Genomic DNA, 20,415 nt, shown 5'->3' on the forward strand with positions numbered 1-20,415 from the left:
AGAGTGCAAACCACCAGGTTCTCCACGGACATCCAGCAGCCTAAAACAGTGTCACACTGCGAATTAGATATTCTGAAATAATAAAACAGGAGCAGAAAGAGACTCACGTTAAATGAATACAATACAGGTTTATTGGAAAAGAAAATATATACAGTACGCCCATACGGACGGACTTTCAGTCTGTCAGAGTGCATATTCACAGGTCTGTCAGAGTGAAAGTGAATACAAAGCAAAGTGTGTTTTAACACAGTGGAATAGAGACGCCTTGCTCGTCTCTGATTGGGTTGGCTTTATATGGTCATTTAGGGAGTCAAATGGAATGGGCTCGCTGCGGCCTTGGATGCAAGCGTTATCTGGCCTGCTCTGAATAATAGAATGGATATAGTGTTTTAACAGTTTTTGAGAGAAGGATAACATGACTTCACGATCAACCCTGTGGGAGGAGGGAAGGAGGAGGAGGAGGTGAAGGAGGAGGTGGGAGATGAGGAGGGAAGGAGGAGGAGGATAAGGTGGAGGAGGAGGGAAGGAGGAGGAGGAGGTGGAGGAGGGAAGGTGGAGGAGGAGGGGATGTGAAATTACCCTTCACAATGCCCCCCCACTAATTTGTTTCTGCAGCCTGGTCTTAAACAGAGTTAGTTATATTTGTACCGGGAGTAGACTTAGCAGTTATTTGTATATTTATAACAGGGTGGGCTGTACATACACACATATTTGTATAATTGATACTGTAGAGTGTAGAGTATACTTATGTTTCTATGAACTCTAACTCGTTTCATTTTAACACTATTGAATTTCAATGGTAATGTTAGATTTCGACTGAATTTCTCGTGTAGCACATGGAAATAGTGAGTTAAAGTAAATTCTTTTGCGTTTTGTTCAAAGTTCTATATTGAGGTTCAGTCGGTGAAACGGCAAGTTTCAAGCAAATATCCACACGGCTCCTTCTGGGTTTAGATGTCCACGTTTATTTATATAAAAGAACAAAAGACAAAATGCACAATATTCAATGAATGGTCATTCTTCCTAAACCAGCTCCTATCTAGGTCTGTCTCCCTCAAAGTCTGCCACCAGAAGAACAACTCTCTCTCTCTCTCCTTGAGCTCTTTTGATAACGCAGATGGGTCTGTTCTGTTCTAAAACTAAATAGTTGCATTTACGACTGACCCATGCCCCACACATCCTGGCTGTGGGTTCAACCGAAGGCCTTGAAGATAGAAGACTGTCCTGTATGAAGTGTCCCGGCTGCCCAGAGAAAAGAGGTGAGGGAGAAGGTTATAGGCTGAATCCACCTCCCCATGGAGGTCCGGCCCCCACATTGTTACCAACCCCCCCTGGAACAGAGAGAGAAGGGACAGACCCAAATCCCACAGTAATTCAAAATGACCAAAGGTGATAAAATACTAATACACAATGGTTGCATATTGTTGTCCAGCCTACCCGGAGTATGAAAATAAAGATTTTGACTCCCCTGCATGCAAAGGGACAGAGGTATTGAAGATAGGAATCAAATATGTGAATATGCAAAGATCTAATCAAACAAACTTTACCCCGGTAGGCAAGAAACTAGAAACAAAGAAAAACATAGTGTATGTGTGTGTCCCTCAGAACAATGATAGAGTGTGTGTGTGTGTGTGTGTGTGTGTGTGTATGTATGTATGTGTCCCTCAGAACAATGATAGAGTGACTGAGTGAATGTGAGTCCTAATTACCTCATCTCTCACAACTCAGCATCTTCAAGATCAATTTAAACCCCAAACCCTGGGTAGAGGAGCTGTGAATGTCACTGATCTCTACTTCAGCTCACAAAACTCAGCCGCAGGGGATGGATAGAAGTCATATATCCGAAGTCCAGGATAGAGAGGCTGAGTGAATGTGGTGTTGACTCTGTGCAGGAGGGTCATTGTGTCAGAGACACTGTAGAAGGACAGAGTACCTGCCCTGTGATCCAGGTACACTCCTATTCTGGAGGACCGGGGGCCTGGTACTGTTATGCTCTTGTTATTGTGTCTGAATGTGTATTTTGTGACGTAATCACTTAAAGCCCAGGATTTGGAATTGCATCCAAATCCACAGTTCTCCTTAATGCCTGTTCTACTAATGTCTTTGTAGGAGGCTGCTACAGAAACCCCTCCACCACTCCACTCCACCTCCCAGTAACAGCGTCCAGTCAGACCTTCTCTACCCAGAACCTGATAATCTCCAATAAATCTTTCTGGGTGATTAGGATATGACTGCGCTTGATGCATCCGTGTTGCTTTTCTGTTCCCCTTAGACAAAGACAGACGTGTGTTTGTTGTGTTTGGGTCCAGTGTGATCTGAGAGGAATATTGTAAGAAGTCAGCTCTGGTCTTGGGCTCTGGTGGTGGCAGTAAAAGATTAACAGTATTCACTGTTGTTGAGATTCTGGGCCACTGCTCTTTCAGAACGTCCTCTAGTTTGTCTCTCAGCTCAGACACGACCTCGGTCACATCTGCAAAGCACAGGAGAGGAAGGACACTGATGCTGGGTGAGTCTGTAGACTCACTGGGACGGGAGAGGGAGGGGTAACTCTGTAGAAAGTGGATGTGGTCCTCTGTGTGTGAGAGCTGCTCCAGCTCAGTGTCTCTCCTCCTCAGGTCCGCTATCTCCTGCTCCAGTCTCTTCTGCACTTCTTCAGCCTGAGTCACTGTGGTCCTCTGTTGGGCTCTGATGACCTTCTTCAGCTCAGAGCGCCTCGTCTCCAAGGAGCGTATCAGCTCAGTAAAGATTCTCTCACCATCCTCCACTGCTTTATCAGCAGAGCGATTGAGAGAATCAACAGCCTGTTGGGTCTCTTTGAGTTGCTTCTCTCTCTGGACTCTCTGGTGGATTTTCTGCGGACTCATGCCAAGCTCTTTCTGTCTCTCCGTCCTTTCTGCTGCAGCTGAGACTGTATCATGGCCTTTATGTTCATCCATGGAACACAAATAACAGATGCACTGCTGATCAGTACGACAGAAAACATCCAGAATCTTGTCATGACGAGAGCAGATGTTCTCCTGAAGCCGTGTGGAGGCTTTGACCAGCTTGTGTTTCTTAAAGGTATCAGATTGATAGTGAGGCTGGAGGTGAGTTTCACAGTAAGAAGCCAGACATACCAGGCAGGACTTGAGGGCTTTCTGCTTTCTCCCAGTGCAGACATCACAGGCCACATCTCCAGGTCCAGCATAACAGTTATCAGGAGGAGCAGCTTGGAGTCCTGTATTCATTAGTTGTTCTATCATTTCAGCCATTATATAGTTTTTCTTCAGAACAGGCCTCGGATTAAAAGTCTCCCTGCACTGGGGACATGTGTAGATCCCCTTCTGATCATCGTGATCCCAGCAGTCTGTAATACAGCCCATACAGTAGCTGTGTCCACAGGGAATAGTTACCGGATCCTTCAGTAGATCCAGACAGAGAGAACAGCAGAACTGGTCCCGGGACAGATCAACTCCTTGCTGCGCCATTTTATTCTACAAAGACAAAGACACTCTTAGTTTTGTTTTCTCAGGAAGAGTAAACTCTTATCGTGTGTTTGGTGGGAGCATGGCTCTGGGTGGCGTTATTTTTTTTTCGTAGCCGCAGTTTGCGGAGACGCTCTCTGATTGGCCAATGACGTTTCCCAATCGCGTGACGAGCTGTGTCTTTGCCCATTTCCGCCTCTAACAGCCTGCAAACTACCTAACGCCTAGTTTATCACTGGTTAAGCTTAGGCGACTCTTTCAAAGTTGGTTAAGGTTAGAGTTTGGAATCAGGGCTGGTGTTCTATCGCCCTGCTCTAAGACAAACTCTAACCTTAACCAACTTCGAAAGAGTGCCTAAGCTTAACCGGTGAAAGAAACAGGCGTCACACGATTGGGCGCACATGTCACATGACCAGAAACGTCAGTGGCCAATCAGAGCGTCTCCGCAAACTGCGGCTACGAAAAAAAATAATGCCTCTGGGTGGGAGGAGACAGTGTCTAGTTTACTGTGATTCATAGATAGAAGATGTTTTTTTTTACTTAGTTCAGGACTTTCTATCATCATCAACTACCTCTAATTAGCTTACTTTGTCAAGGAAACCCCACTAAAACCCATAAGCACAAAGAGAGACATAGAGAAAATGGTAAACATACTGAATAAAACACTTTATTTCTCTCTCTCTCTCACACACATTTCTTCAATGTTTTTTTGTTTTGAATATAGCTCTTTATTTGATTATCATAAAAAAGTGTTTTCTATGCAGAGATATCGACATCGGTAAATATCGGTATCGGCCAGAACAGCAATATTGTTATCGGTATCGGCCACAATTTTCACATCGGTCGATCACTAATTCCCAGTGTCAGAAATATTGTGTCTGTTACTAGGCTTGAGTAAATTGTAATGAACCAAAGGAGAATATAAATTCTTTTGTTTTCATATTTTTTTTTTTATAAACAAAGTTTTTTATTCAAAGATTACATTTACATTCATATCTTGCATACAGATGTCATGTGTCCTTTGTTTTTTCCTTACTGAATATCCCTCCCTCCCGCCCCACCCAGAAAAATAAAAAAGACAGTACAAAAGTAAATAAATACATACAAAATATAATAAAATAAGACAAATACAAAATGTGAAATTAGGATCCACTTTAACAGCATATGGTACTCTACATTTCTTCAATGTTGACAGAGACACACACACACACACACACACACACACACACACACACACACACACACACACACACACACACACACACACACACACACACACACACACACACACACACACACACACACACACACACACACACACACACACACACACACACACACACACACACACACACACACACACACACACACACACACACACACACACACACACACACACACACACTTTCTCTCTCATTACTCTCATTCTCTCCTCTCTTGCTTTCTCTTTCTCTCACACTCCCTCTTTCTCCTCTCTTGCTCTCTCTCATCTTTCACTGATTTGATTGACTGATTTGTTTGAAGGCTGGTGAAAGACCCTGACTTCATTGCTGGGCATTAGTGTCAAAGTACATCTGCAGTAATTCTCATTTCATGAGCAAAGTTATATATATATATGAAATGATAATGTAATGAAAACATATGAAACCCATGATTACATTTATACATCCATAGTATACATCCAATATCCACCCCTACTCGTCCCCACATACATAAAAAAAAAAATAACAATTTTTTTTTAAAGATTATTAAAAAAAAAGATTACAGTTGTTAATAGTTACAGTAAATAATAGTTGAATAACTTGATGTTACCAAATTTAGATTAGTAAATAGGTACAATGTGACGGAAAGGTTATCTATGTCCATCTGTGTTAAATCTCTGTACAGCTTTGACTAGTTAATATGATCAACTATAGTGAACTGAGCTCAGACACTAGCCTACAGTCTGTGTTTCTCTTTAATTAACCCGTTAAGCTGTATATTTCGCCTAAAGGTACATGCCTAAGTATATGGACGATTGCTTTACTTCTACAAGGTCAATTTGCATGTTCTTGGTATCTAGGAACATCTAGGGACCTGGGGGTATGTATTTCCAGTGTCAGAAATATTGTGTCTGTTACTAGGCTGAGTAAATTGTAATGAAGAAAAGGAGAATATAAATTATGATTTATGATTTTTGCATCTTTGACGAGAAAATTAAATCGGGTATGAGAAAATGCTCACTGAGCTCATTCACCACCTTATTGAGATCGTGTACAAAAAAATCTAAGCAAATGAATAAAGGGAAGATGATTAAACAGAAGGATTTGTAGATACAGTAATTAATGATAATCGATTTTAATTATAAATTCATATTTGACCTTGAACTTGACCTTGACCTTATTATGGCCAAATCATACATCTATGGATAGGGAAAATGCTCCTCTTTCCAATGGCAGGGTTGAATCTGGATTTACTAATTTCCTTGCGTCTTTTACGATAATTAGCATTTTTCGATAAATTCGTATTTCCGATAAATCGTATAAAACATCGGTAAAAATCTAAATATACACTTTGACTACTGTTTTTGATAGGGTTAGGTCTTTACTCTTGGCTACAAATTCATTTTTTTAAACATTAACCTGGGTGAGAAGTGAAATGTGGACTGGAATTTTTTTTCCCCCATCCATTTTCATTGAGTCCATTCCAAAAGGGTGATTTACCATCTGGGAGACGATAGGGGGCGCTTTTTTCACATCTGATCGCCGGCGGCCCTTGGGTAGGCTAGGGTAGGCTCGCGTGATGCAATATGATTTCAGATTGCTAAAAAAAAAAAATAATAATAATTCCGAGAAATCTCGTGAGGGGCTCTCAAAGTGTTAACATCCAAGGGCCCTCATGTGGACGATTCTTTGCCGACCTCTAGTGGCTCGGGTGTGCATTTCTTTGAATACAATATATAGGTAGAATTAAATCCCTATTTGTTGCCTGTCGATTGCCCTTTCAGGTGACAAAATCCGTTCAGCGGTTCTCGAGTTACATGCCGATATGTGAGGCGTGCCCCAAAGTACGCAAAAGTACACATTACCACCCCCTGACTCCCGGGGCACTAGCTCCGTCAATCATTTGGCAATCTCGAGAATCTTTGCACAGGGTTGTAGCCAATGAGTGTGGCTTTCCAATGATACCCCATGATACGATAATTGGGGATCTAATACGGTCTCTATTGGGCCGGTGTGTGGGCCAGTGTGTGAGTCGGTGTGTGGGCCACTAATGTGGGCCGGTATGTGGCCCAGTATGTGGGCTGGTGTGTGGGCCGGTGTGTGGGCCGGCAGTGGCGCCGGCAGGATTAAATTCCATAGTATGCATGCTTGCTCGCACAGAAACAGTCCATCCAGATGATGTAGCCTACACAGCGCTCTACTACAGATACCCAGGTGACAATAGTGTGTGTGCGTGTGTGCGCGCGGGCCGGAGTGACTCTGAACATCTCAGGCTGAATTTGTGAAACACAGAAAAAAGGCATTTATAATGCATGTCCCCTATAGATCAACTTTCCAGCCCCCTGTCAACTGTCAAATGATGTCAACTGTCAACCTGAATTAACATTCAGTATTCAATATGGTCTGATATTAACATTCAGTATTCAATATGGTCTGATATTAACATTCAGTATTCAATATTGTCTGATTCAATATTAACATTCAGTATTCAAGTAGAACAGCTAGCTAGCCGTTGTGGACACTCACCTTTCCACAGCAAAACGGTAGGCAAGGCACCTTGGTTGAGAAATGCAGGCTTCAATCTATGTTGTTTAGTCTATCTGTTCAGTACTGTTCAAATATGCACAATGAGATCTTCTTCTTCTTCTTCTTATTTGAATTTCCGGCAGTGTAGACGCATCGTGGCGTATTACTGCCCTCCACAATTCTTGCTTCGCCCACACTTGAGAAAGTTTACACTCCTCTTCTTCTTCTCATCTTCAAAACACATTTCTATCATCTCTGTCTCCTTCTTCTCTGCTCCTCTTGTCATACAATCACAATACAAACATCGTCTCCTCTGAGAGAATTGTTGAATATATATAGAACACAAATGATCTAGAATGTTTGATTATGACAGCATACTGTGACATCACAAATGTTCTAGAATGTTTTATTATGACATCATACTGTGACATCACAAATGTTCTAGAATGTTCTATTATTATTATTATTATTTTTTGTATCTCTTTCTCAGATTTTTCTGTTTTCTCCCCAAGGACCAAGGACCGCTACTGTTCCAAATGTATGCAAATGACATGTCGTCAGCTTGTGACTGCAACTTGTTCTTGTTCGCGGACGACTCAGCACTGCTGGTCTCTGACAAGAACAAGTTACAGGTTGAAAAAACCCTCAGCTCGGAACTCGGCAAAATCTGCACCTGGCTCGCTGATAACAAACTATCATTACACAAACAGAGTCCATTCTCTTCGGATCAAATAACAAACTCAGCAAGACCGACAGCTTCTCAGTTACAGTGGGTGACAATATTGTCACAAGGAAAGATGAAATTACATACTGTACCTAGGTTCCATCCTAGAGGCAAATCTTTCCTGTGACAAAATGGCATCCAAGGTAATAGGTGTCCCCTGTAAATGTCCTAACCCAACCCCCTCCAATGTACAGTAATTTACCTAGTATGGTTGTCAATATTCCAATGTACAGTTTTGCTTGTTTGTACAGTGTCTCCCCCCCCCCCCCAATGTACAGTTTTGCTTGTTTGTACAGTGTGTCCGCCCCCCCAACCCCCTCCAATGTAAATTACCCAGTATGGTTGTCAATATCCCAATATACCCAACCCCCCCCACACAACCCCACCCAACCTCCTCCAATGTACAGTTTTTACGCTTTTCTTGACTCTTTTTGTATCACAAACAGTACTGTATTTGCAAATCTGGTATGTCATAAATGTATAGATGTAGCAGTACTGTCTATCTGTATCTCATGTATGTCCAGTCCCGGCGCCATGGGCGGGCATTAGGGGGCCGGGCCCGCCCACTGAGTCAGCTGTGCCCACCCTGGTAAAAAAAAGAAATTATGTTTCTTTTTTTTCAATCAAAGTCAACTATCCAAATCCTTAGTCGGGGACAGCCCTAGTGGGCACTGATGTCAACAACAACACTACTGAAGCTAGCACGGCACTCTGTGATAATTTGTTTTCTACCCTCAAGAACGTCTTTACAGAACATCGCCTTAGTATGCTTCATCGACGCAACTAAGGCCAATTTAATTCAGTTGGCATTTGAGAAGGACTTAACAAAAAAGTTCAGGAATGAGTGGAGGGGCAGTGTTTTAAGAAGATTTCACTCTGTCCCCAAACACCGCTTGCCTCTCTACTTATGATGGTGAGTAGCCTGTGGAGGAATTTTGTTTGCTTTTTTATGCACCTTATTTTTGTCAGTTCAGTTCAGTTTGTCAGTGAATTCAGAAGTGTTGAATAAATGGAGACTTTTCAAAGATATAGAATAGAATAGAAATGTATTATCCTGAGGGAAATTTGACACTGCAAATCACTCAACATTAAACATTTAGACAGAACAAGTTACAAATAAGAATAACAAAACAAATGGCCTAAGAATAGAATAAAATGAAATAGATTAAAAATAGAATAAAAGATACAGTAAATAAATAGAGTAAAAATATACTGAAGTCTACAGTAGGTGTAATAATGCACAGTGCTGTTTAAAAAGTAAGAGTCCAGGAAGATGGTAATTGTCACTCTGTGCTCAGTGATGCAGTGAGGCACAGTGATGCATTGTATAGTCTGATGGCTGTCGGAATGAAGGACTTCCTGTGCCGTTCAGTTCTGCATTTAGGTAGTGTGAGCCTATAACATGCTCCTCCTGTCAGCCAAGTCTGTGTATAGTGGGTGGGAGGGGTTTTCCCTGATGGCCTGGAGCTTAGCAAGGTTCCTCCTCTCCGCCACCCTCGCTAGAGTCCAGCTCCATCCCAACCACGCTACTGGCCTTCTTGACCAGCTTATCCAGCCTGTTTGTGTCCCCTGCTCTCAGTCCGCTGCCCCAGCAGGTCTGTTATATATATCCGTTCAGTCTGTTTTTGTATAAGTGAAAGTTCTTAAGATAGAGAGAAATTAGATTTTTCAAATGCCTCTCTGCTGTTTAGTTCAGCACCGTGGGCAGCGCCAAGCAAGCCACAGCGCCTGTGTTGTGCCCACCCGAGAAAATTTTATGCCCCCCCACTAATTTGTTTCTGCAGCCTGGTCTGGACCACACACCACTTTAACACAACCTATAGAGGTCAATGGATACACAAACGTCATGTAGAATGTGTACTTTTACTTTAGATACTCAAGTACATTCAATAGCAAATACTTCTTTACTTTTACTTAAGTAGAATTTGAATGGAGGACTTTTACTTTTACCAGAGTACTCATTTATCTTGAGTATTTCTACTTTTACTTAAGAAAAGGAACAGCGTACTTCTTCCACCACTGATTATATGCAGAGGATGAACATGAGCTGAGCGCACCACTCGCTGTAGAGCCTTCCTGTCCTGGGCAGTGCAGTTGCCCAACCAGGCAGTGATGTTCCCAGTCAGGATGCTCTCCACAGCCCCAGAGTAGAAGGACTGGAGTATCTTCCCTGATACTCTGAATTTCCCGAGTTGTCTCAGGTGGTAGAGGCGCTGCGTTGCGTTTTTTTTTGATCAGAGTGGCTGTGTGTGATGTCCATGTCAGGTAGAATAGAATAGAAATACTTTAATCATCCCGAGGGAAATGTGGCACTACAAATCGCTCACAGTAAACATTTAGGTAGACAAAACAATTAGTCACGAATAAGAATAAAAATAAGCCTAATAATAAAATACGGTCCGGGATTTACATTTCCTACACAGTAAATTTCGCACAGTAAATTTTACTCAAACTGAGTACATTTTACTCAAAATGAGTACATTTTACTCAGTTTGAGTAAAATTTACTCTGTGAAATGTACTGTGTATGTTATGTATATATATTCTAATATAAAATATACGGAAATCTATAAGTGTAATATTGAACAATGTTGTTTTAAAAGTAAAAGTCCCGGAAGAACTGTCCTCTGTGATGTGGACACCCAGGTACTTGAAACTGCTCACCCTGTCTGTCCACGATAGTCCCATTTATCCACAGTGGCGTGTGTGTCCCCTGCTGTGTCAGTTTTTTCATGTTCATGAGTAGGCTGTTATCCCGGCACCAGAGGGCCAGGATGTCAACCTTGTCGTCGTCGTTGGAGATCAGGCACCACCACCACGTGTCGTCCGCAAACTTCACTATGTACAGTAGTTGGAGCTGAACCTGGTCACACAATCTCTGCAGAGCTAACCAGGCGGCGACTGACTTCGGTCGTGCCATCGCGGCAAACCCTCATTAGTCAAGAGTCCTCATTAGAATCAAAGTCGGTCATTACCATCAGTATAGCTTCTATCCCCAGGCCATCAAGATGCACAATGACAATGACACTATGTAACAATCCATCATCTACACACACATCCACATGTACACACTCACTTTAAACAAACACTCACTTTAGACACTTTATATTTATCTATTATTAAAGAGATTTGCACCACATTCATACCTCATTTGCACCTTACCCCAAGTTTTGTACCTCTGCACTCTACCTCACTGTTACTCATTTGACTCTGTATTGTATATTATGTATATTGACTTTACCTACTTTTTACTTAATTTTTTTCTTACTCTCTTTACTGTATGTAGCACACTCTCAGGGAAACAAGCATTTCATTATAAAGTATACTGTATTTTGTTCTGACAAATAAAAACAAACTTGAACTTGTATACAGTAGCTATCAGGGGTGTAAAGTACTTGAGTAATTGTACTTTGTTACAATACTTAAGTACTGTTTTGGGGGATTTTTACTCTACTAGAGTATTATTAGGTTTGTATACTTGTACTTTTACTCAATTAAATTTCAGAGAAAAAAATAAACGTTTTACTCCTTACATTTAAAATGTGATTTAAAATGCAGACCTACAAAGTATAAAGTACAAATCTTGCAGGTCCAACCATTTTAATTAGTATATTTGTTTCTCTGGCCAAACTAATGCCAACGTTATTAATCCTGTAGCCACAACAACCAATCAAATCCCCATCAATGGAAAATGAACCCACCCATACCCATGCTGATTGGTCCTTGTGCAAGACTAGAAAGCAGGGCTCTTTGATTAAACACCTGCTATCAGAAGAATAGACAGTCAGAGTGACAAGCTACAGAAGATGGCCACAAACGATAGTACGAGTGATGAAGAGGACGAAACGGAACATTTCATTGGCCCGGAATAAAAAAAAGTTTAAACTTTTTAGTACTTAAGGACATTTAAAAGTAGAAACTTTTTGACTTTTACTCAAGTGTGTTTTTAGCGGGCGGCTGATTGGCGCAGTGGGCAAGGCGCTCGCCTCTAACGCAGGAGACGCTGGGTTCGAGCCCAGCTCTCGGCGTTGCTACCGGCTGGCCGGTCGTTCATACTAACACAATTGGCAAGTGTTAGAGGGTGGGAAAGCCGGTGGGTGGAGATTTGACGTTGTGGACAGCGACTCCTACAGGTCGGTTTGGTGATGCCGGTGCGATGGAAGCAGGAAGTGACGGGGGCAGCGTGAGCCTCCCACGCGTTACTCCTCGCCACTGAGAGCTCGAGCTGCTGCGGCGAAAAGATGAGACAGGCTGCCTCCTCATGTACCGGAGGGGACGCCTGTACGTTAATGCCAAGCAAGCAGTGCAAAAATGCTTCCGCATTCGTCACCGCACGCTAGTGCGGTAAAGCGCCCTTCTTTTCAGACAAATGCTACCGTGCGTGCACCGGCGGCGGCGTGCTCGCTCAGGTGCGTGCGTGCGCCGGCGTGCTCGCGCGAGGTGCCCGCACATGCGCACTTGGTTCGACACGAGCGGAGCTCAATATATATAAGTCACCGCCCCTTATTCAGTATCTAGCAATAGCTCAATTGGCAAGGACACATGGCTGTGGATCCTATGGCTTGTTTGCTGGCGAGTTCGAATCCCATCGAAAATATTTTTTAACGTGATTTTTTTTTAACGTGTATTCTTTCGCCGGTTAAGGTTAGGCATGGTTTTTTTTTTTTGATCAAATTTTTTTTATTATTAATTACATGAAACAGGACAACACAATAACCACAGTAACAAAAAACATAACTTTCACAGGAGAATAACAAACAATAATAATACAGAATAATAAATTATAAAGACAAAAAGAAAAAGAAACAGCGTCCAACCTATCAAATATAGATGGCTACTTCAATAACAAAAAGGGTCTTCAAAACATGGCAACCTTTCCCCACCTTTACAAAGTGGAGTGACTTAAAAGATTGTTTATGGGAGTGTTGCCGCAGATTTACTGTAGATAGCCTAGGTCCCTTACACATGTTCAAGACTGCCAAACTTGCAGAAGGTAAAGTGTAAGAAGAAAGAAATTCTTCCTCCAAGTTGGTTGACAGGTCAATCAGTCTGTCAATATTAGTCTCTTGGGGAGATGGCATGTGAGTTGACATATAGCGCAGAATAGCTAAATACCAACCCCCCCTAAAATCCCCCCAGTCAAAGTTAAGAAGGACAAGACAAAAACCAAGACAGACAAGACATTTCCTCCTCCCCCTCCCCAGAGACCGCCGGACCCCCCCGATCAAGCGCCCCAACCCCGCTCAGCCGCACACTGCGGTCTTTACCTTCTCAGCTGCTGCGAACCACAGGTCAATTCCAGCCTGCCCTACCCCGATCACCCGGGCCGTGGATATCTCAAGATAAATCACATCCAATAGAGTTAGGGACCAGTTAATCATTGTAAGCTTCTCAGGCTCCTTCCATCTCATTGCTATTAGCTTCTTCGCTGCTGTGACGCCCGCTAGGACAACCCTTTTCAGTTGTACGGACGCGGGTAGTGTCGTTATATCGTTCAGGAGTAGCGTAACAGCTGTGAATGGGATAGTTAAGCCACACAGATCTGAAAGTTTGTCCGTTATTGACCTCCAGAAGCGGGCCACTGGTGGGCAATCCCAATACATATGCATATAAGTGCCAGTGGCCTTTTGAGAGCACAAAGTGCACCGAGAGTCGGTTATCAGTCCCATAGCAAATAGCTTCCTAGGTGTAAGATAGGTCCTATGAATATAATTAAAATTAATTTGCTGGTGATTGGGGTTGCGGGAAGATAATGCCACATTTGCCCAAACATCATCCCAGTCAAACTCGGGGTCCAACTCCGGTATATCCACACGCCAGATTGTATCCAATGATACATTTTTATACGTGGATTGAATTAAGAGCGTATAAAAGTCGGAGACAAACCCTCTGGATGTCGTCCTGTCCACTATGAGCCTGAGGAAGGGGTGTGGGTGCAAGGCTTGAGCCCACGGTACGCCATGCGCCCTCAGTGCTGACCTTAGTTGAAGGTAAAGAAAGAAGGACTCGCCGGGTAGATCATAAAATTCTCTTAAGTCCTGAAACGCACGGAGGCCGTTCTTATCATAAATATCCTCCAGAGTATGCACTCCCCTCCTTTGCCATTGAGGAATATTAACCGGCTTGTGTCCAACAAGTAATTGCTGGTTATTAAAAATTGGAGAGTCCAGGTGCCAAGGGCATTTAACCCCACACGACCTCTGTACATTACGCCACGTTTGGATCACGTGAGTTATGATCGGTCCATACCTCAGCCGGCATTTCGCAATAGAGACAGTGGAGTACACTACATCCTGTAATCTTAGCGGAGACACCGCCGCCGCTTCTAAGGAGCGCCACGATACAGCCTCTACAGGGTCTAGCCAGCACATCAAAGGTCTCAGTGAAAAGGACCAGAAATACAGTTTAAAATCAGGGATTGCGAGGCCCCCATCTTGTTTCCTACGTTGAGTAGTAGCCCTTTTGATTCTCGGGCGTTTGTTATTCCAGACAAACTTAGATACCATCGATTGTACCTTGCGCCAGTGGTCTATTGGAGGGGGCAGGGGGAGCATTGAGCTAATAAAATTTATCCTAGGCAGGATGTTCATTTTGATTATGGAAGCCCGGGCTTGTAAGGAGTTAGGAAGGGACGACCACCTGTCTAGATCCTGGCGTATTTTATCATAAGTACCCGTGAAGTTGTACTTAGTAGTTTGGTTCAGCGTGGGGAATATCTCTATGCCCAGGTATTTGAAATGTTCTACTATGGGGATATCAGCTGGTAGTCGTACCGCCTTGGCCAGTTCATTAAGAGGTAGGCAGGCTGATTTGTTCCAGTTAATCTTAAAACCTGACAATTTACCAAAGTCGTCGATTATCCTCAATAATTTTGTGGCCGACCGGGAGGGGTCGTCCATGAAAATCAGCAGGTCATCCGCATAGAGAGCAATTTTGTGTGGAGTATTGTTGACCATTATGGGGACGATGTCCTCCGATTGCCTAATAAATTGGGCCAAAGGTTCGAGGGAAAGCGCGAACAGTCCCGGGCTCAGAGGGCAACCCTGTCTAGAAGATCTGGAGACTGGAAAGAGTGTGGAACAGTTTTTGCCTGTCAGTATCATCGCAGACGGCGAGGCATACAGGACTTTAATCATATGAATAAAACTCTTTCCAAGACCCATGACCTCAAGTACCTTCCACAGATATGACCACTCAAGTCTGTCAAACGCCTTCATGGCATCCAAAGACAGAACTGTGGATGGAGTTGTATTGTCTTTACTGTTATCGATTACATGCAACAGCCTCCTAAGATTATCTGCAGCCAGACGCCCCGGGATAAAACCAGTTTGATCGCAGTGTACCAATACAGACATAAATCTCTGCAGGCGACGGGCCAGCACCTTGGCAAACACCTTTAAATCGGCCCCGAGAAGACTCAAGGGTCTATAGCTACCACAATCATTGGGATCTTTGTCCTTTTTGAGAAGTAAAGAAATCAACGCCATATTGACATCTCTTGAGAACTCCCCTTGTTCGATAGCGTAATTGATCATATCGAGCATCAATGGACCCAGTTGGTCCCAGAAAGCTAAATACACTTCGGGTGGAATACCATCCCAGCCTGGCGCCTTACCCCTCTGCATTTCAACAATAGTCTCCCTCAATTCTACGAGAGTAATCGGTCTCCCCAGTTCCTTGGCCTCTTCCTCAGAAATGTGGGGTATCTCAAGCCCGCCAATGAACGATTCAAATCTAGAGTCATCCAGATTACCCTCTGAGCTATATAACTGTGAGTAAAACTCTTTAAAAGTGTCATTGATCTTTTTCGAATCAGTAGTGACTGCACCCTGGCTCGTCCTAATCGAGGGGATATCTGAGAAATGATCATTTGATCGTATTTTCATTGCCAATAGATGGCTAGGTCTGGAGCCGTGAAAATAGTAATTTTGTCTTGTCCTGTGTATCAAAAACTCAGACTGTTGTTTAAGTATGGAGTTTATTTCTTTTTTGACTATCTTACGTTGTGTGTTTAGTCGTTCATTATAGTCAGTTTGCAAGGATGCGTATAGGTCCGCATATAATGATTCCAGTCCTTCTAGCTTTTTTGACCGGGATTTTCGCAAATTGGAGGCAAATAGTGTGACATGACCCCTGATGAATCCTTTCAATGCGTTCCACAGGACCCTAGGGTCTTCTACTGTGCCAACGTTGATCTGCAAAAATTCAGCTAGTTTACTCCTGAACTCAGAACAGAAGTCATCGTTCTTTAGCAAGGTCGAATTAAAACGCCATCTGGGAGCTCTTGCGGAGAGCCTGCCAAAGGTTGCCGTAAGGAAAATCCCCTTGTGGTCTGAGAGAGCCAAGGGAACCAATGAGACATCGAAACTATCAAACATATTAGGGGACGCGAATGCATAGTCAATTCGAGAGAAGCTTTTGTGTCTGGCTGACAGGTGAGAGTAATCTCTGAGGGTGGGGTTGCATAAGCGCCAGAGGTCTGAGAGCCCCGTGTCTTTGGCCCACATCCTGAGGGCCTTAGAGGCCCGTTTCTGGTCGCTCGTTTCAGAGGGCCCAGACCTATCCATCTCCGCATCCCAGCACGCATTAAAATCGCCACCCACAATGAGAGCGTATCCATTAAGTTCCAACATATTCTTCGTGATTGTATTATAGAACGCTGAATCAAATGTGTTAGGAGCATACAATGCTATTATAGCCATCTTCCTATGCAAGAATTCAACTTTTGCTATAGTAATCCTTCCCTCCGTGTCCGACCATACATCCAAGATTTTGATATCAAGGTTACGTCTTGTAACTATGACTACTCCTTTCGTCTTATCATCGGCTGAGGATGCGGAGATAACGTGATATTGCCGATTTGCCAGTCTTGACACGTCACCTACCATTAAATGCGTCTCACTAAGGAGAGCAAGGTCAATATTTCTCCTCTTCAATAGCCAAAGGACACTGGCACGCTTGTGTGGGGCGTTAAGCCCTCCTGCGTTCCAAATTAAAATATTCAATTTAGCCATGGTCGAGCTTGTATAAGTGCGTAGAGAACATACCCGTGCAGCCAGGCTGAGTACAGAGGTGCCGATCCCGGCGGGCCCGGACGGTCAATCCCAGGAGTTCAGAGGAGGAACACTTACACATATATAAGACAACAGTACATAGAACACATAAAAATACCACCCCAGCTACAACCCCCCCTCCTTCTACTCTAAACCCTAACCCACCCGTCCTACTATAAGTTCCTCTATACCCACTCTCCAATCCCCACCCTATGCCCCACCCACTGAGGATGGTCATCTTCCTATCACTTCCCACTAGAGACATGGATCAATAAGACGCTTCCCACTCCCACCCCCCTCTAGATAAACCCCTGAGTAAACCCCCATTAGTCCAATAAACACAAATAATAATAAAATAAAATTCAATAAAGATATCGGTCGAAAACCACCTGAGCCCTGGCCCCAACATGAGAAAACCATAATGGTAAAAACAGCCATTATTAAATAATAACTCCGCATCAACCTGCAGCCCTCTATTTCGGAATCTGCGCTTCAACATCACATTGTTATAGCCCAAAAAGGTATAGGAAAATTCAATACAAAATTAAATTAAAGCATCCCAGCCGATAGTCTAAGGCAGGTTCGGGTCACAGGTTAATTGTGCAAAATTGTGTGAACAGTGTCAATTAAACAATGACAAAAAAAAGGAGGAAGGGAAAAAAAAGGTTATGGTCAAAGTGCACCCCTTTAGCCGTCCCTCTGATCAGGCACAACGGCTGAAATGACCCAACCTATGTAAGATTAGAATTAAACACAATCATTCATTAATCAATCCGGGGATGGTAATAGGCAACACCTGACACCACCTGTCATCATACATTGTTTCAATAAAGATATCGGTCGGAGCAGTTAGTCCAAGGTAGGATCGAATCACATTTAAATTGCTCATTCAAATGCCATTAAAACATATAGGAAAATTCAATACAAAATTAAATTAAAGCATCCCAGCCGATAGTCCAAGGCAGGTTCGGGTCACAGGTTAATTGCTCATTCAATTGCCCTTAAAACAGCGACACTAATTATTATATAATTACTCAGCATCAACCTGTAACCATCTACCCTGGAGTCTGCATATTAACACTATGGGTGCCGGCCAGAAATCAGGAAAATGACTGTGGATTGCCAGCGCTATTTGTCTATGGAGAAATTCCCCTTCTTTGCAGGGCTATAACTTTTTAAATTCTATTGCTACATTGCCATTATTAGGGCCCATTCAAAGTCCTATATGTATTGTTCATTGTGTAGCAACGTTAAACTTTTTCATTCACATATTCATAGTAAAGTATGGTCTAATGTATAAGTATGTTTTCATCTCTTTCTGCAGCTTTCTCCAGAACGTGATATATAGCCCCAAATGCATTATATTGATGATGAAATACAGTTTGATGGCAATCGGGGCGATATAAAAAATTTCAATTGGACGTACTTCTAGAATGATCTACGTATGATCTGATGATGACCGGATGGGCGGGGGATCGTTTATAATTCCGTGGGCAGCGTTATATCATTCATCTAGTGTGGGTGATATGTTCATCATAACAGTTTATATGGAATATGATCAAAAATAACGCTGAATCTTACCGTATCCTCCTCGCGCCGTTGGGCGATGAGCGTGGAACAGTCATTTACCTATTATGGTATGTAGAAATATCGGGTCCATTTCCAGCTTGTATAATAGTATATATGTCCAAATCATGTTGTTTATCGAGTTATTGGCAATCGATCGCTATGTATTGTGTCGAGATCGAGTCCCGGTAGCCAAACAGAGTGCCCGGAAGTAATATGGCCGACCAGCACAACCTCCATAGCACTTACTGTTTTTGCGATTGCGCCGATCGGCCACCAGATGGCGCTCCTGAACCGCCAGATAGCTCAGTGGGTCCTCCTGGTGGATCTCAGGCCAGCGGAGGGGAAATATGAATCCGATCGCAGATTTTTGAAATATTGATATAAGGACGCTGTAAAGCGTCCTCCGGCAACTTGAGCATGGCCGGGAATGACGCTGTAAAGCGTTTTCCGGCAGTCAAAGTGTTAATGTATCAACGTTATAGCATAAGTGCCTCACGGAAAATTCAAAACAAAATTAAGGCTTGTCAGTAGTTAGTCCAAGGTAGAACCGGATCACATTTAAATCGCGCATATAGATGACATAAAAACAGCGACAGTAGGAAAGAAAAAAGAAAGGAAGAGGGGGTAATGGCTAGAGTGCAAGCCATATAACCATATAGCCATTAAGTGCAAGCCATACCCGACCCAACCTGTTATCAAATATTGTTTATGCATATTCAACCGACCTTGGCATCTACTTTGGATCACCAAAGCTCAAAACAACCTGGATATAAAAATAAAAAGCATACCAGAAGTTAGTTAGGGACTCGGTCACTCTTGAACTGTGCAAACCAATGTCCCTTTGAACAGCAACAGCAACCAAAATACGTAACCATTAACGAATGTCTCAGCGCAGACCATAGTCGAAGCCCGCTGGCTAGCCCGAGGCTAGCGCGTAAGCTAGTGACGAATCCGGATCGCACGTTAGCCTACTATGTACATTGTTCAGCTAGCTCGTTAGCTTCCAAAGAGGCGATACACAAGTACGACCATGAGGTCAGCTTTAGCAAGTAACAGAAGTCATTGGGAAGCCCCGCTAGTTGGATGGGCAGAGGACAGTTAGCATGTCTGGGCATGACAGCAAGTGTTTGTGAATAGTCGACCTAATCAATGTATATAGGCCCAAACCGCCAAGTCACTCACCCTCCATAGATATCAAGCAACAGACTCGGGTGTCTTCGCGAGATATTCCTTCGCTTTAGCCAACGACCAAAACAAACGCTGACCACCGACCTTCTCCAACACAGATAGTTTCGCGGGAGCGAATAACGTGGGCCTCAGGCCTAGTCTCCATAGCTTAGTCAGGACCACCTTGTACTCGGCTCTCTGAGCTTGAACCTCCGGTGTAAAGTCCTCGAAAATGGCCACTTTGTGATCGCCAAACCTCAGAGTACCCCTTCTGGTACGAGCCGACCGCATGATGATTTCTCTCTGTTGGAGTCTGTTCAGCTTGACTATGATGGGCCTCGGTTCTTTGTTCACGCCGGGAGAAAACCTGCCCGCTCTGTAAGCCGACTCACAGATAGGAGGCGAGGGGAGGACGTCCGTCCCTAGTATCTTCTGCAGCAGTTCGGGCATGGTCTCAGAGAGACGGCCTTCACCGCTGGTCTCCGGTACTCCAACAATCCTGACGTTGTGGCGTCTATCCCGGGACTGCATCTCCTCCATCGCCGACTGTAGTTTGTTGACTTCAGCCTGCCTAGCCAGCAGGGCGGATTCAAGACCCGCCATCTTCTCACATTGTGATGATACCTCCGTCGTTAGCATGGCTAGTTCGTTAGCATTAGCCGATGAGGCAGCGTGAATCGTCTCCATCTTGTCTGTCAGCGGGACTACCGC

At 43.5% G+C, this 20,415-nt stretch overlaps 1 protein-coding gene across 1 annotated transcript; it reads right to left on the reverse strand.

The window, feature by feature from the left end:
- Positions 1–1,790: 1,790 nt before the first annotated feature.
- On the reverse strand, positions 1,791–3,467 carry LOC311243280 (tripartite motif-containing protein 16-like; the record flags this gene model as incomplete). The annotated part of the gene is made up of 1 exon (XM_084332441.1): positions 1,791–3,467. The coding sequence occupies one exon, from the start codon at positions 3,465–3,467 to the stop codon at positions 1,791–1,793; it is 1,677 nt and encodes a 558-aa protein (XP_084188567.1).
- Between the last annotated feature and the right edge of the window lie 16,948 nt (positions 3,468–20,415).

Source organism: Notolepis coatsorum (assembly GCF_963971535.1).
Source record: "Notolepis coatsorum genome assembly, chromosome: 16".
Lineage (NCBI taxonomy): Eukaryota > Metazoa > Chordata > Actinopteri > Aulopiformes > Paralepididae > Notolepis > Notolepis coatsorum.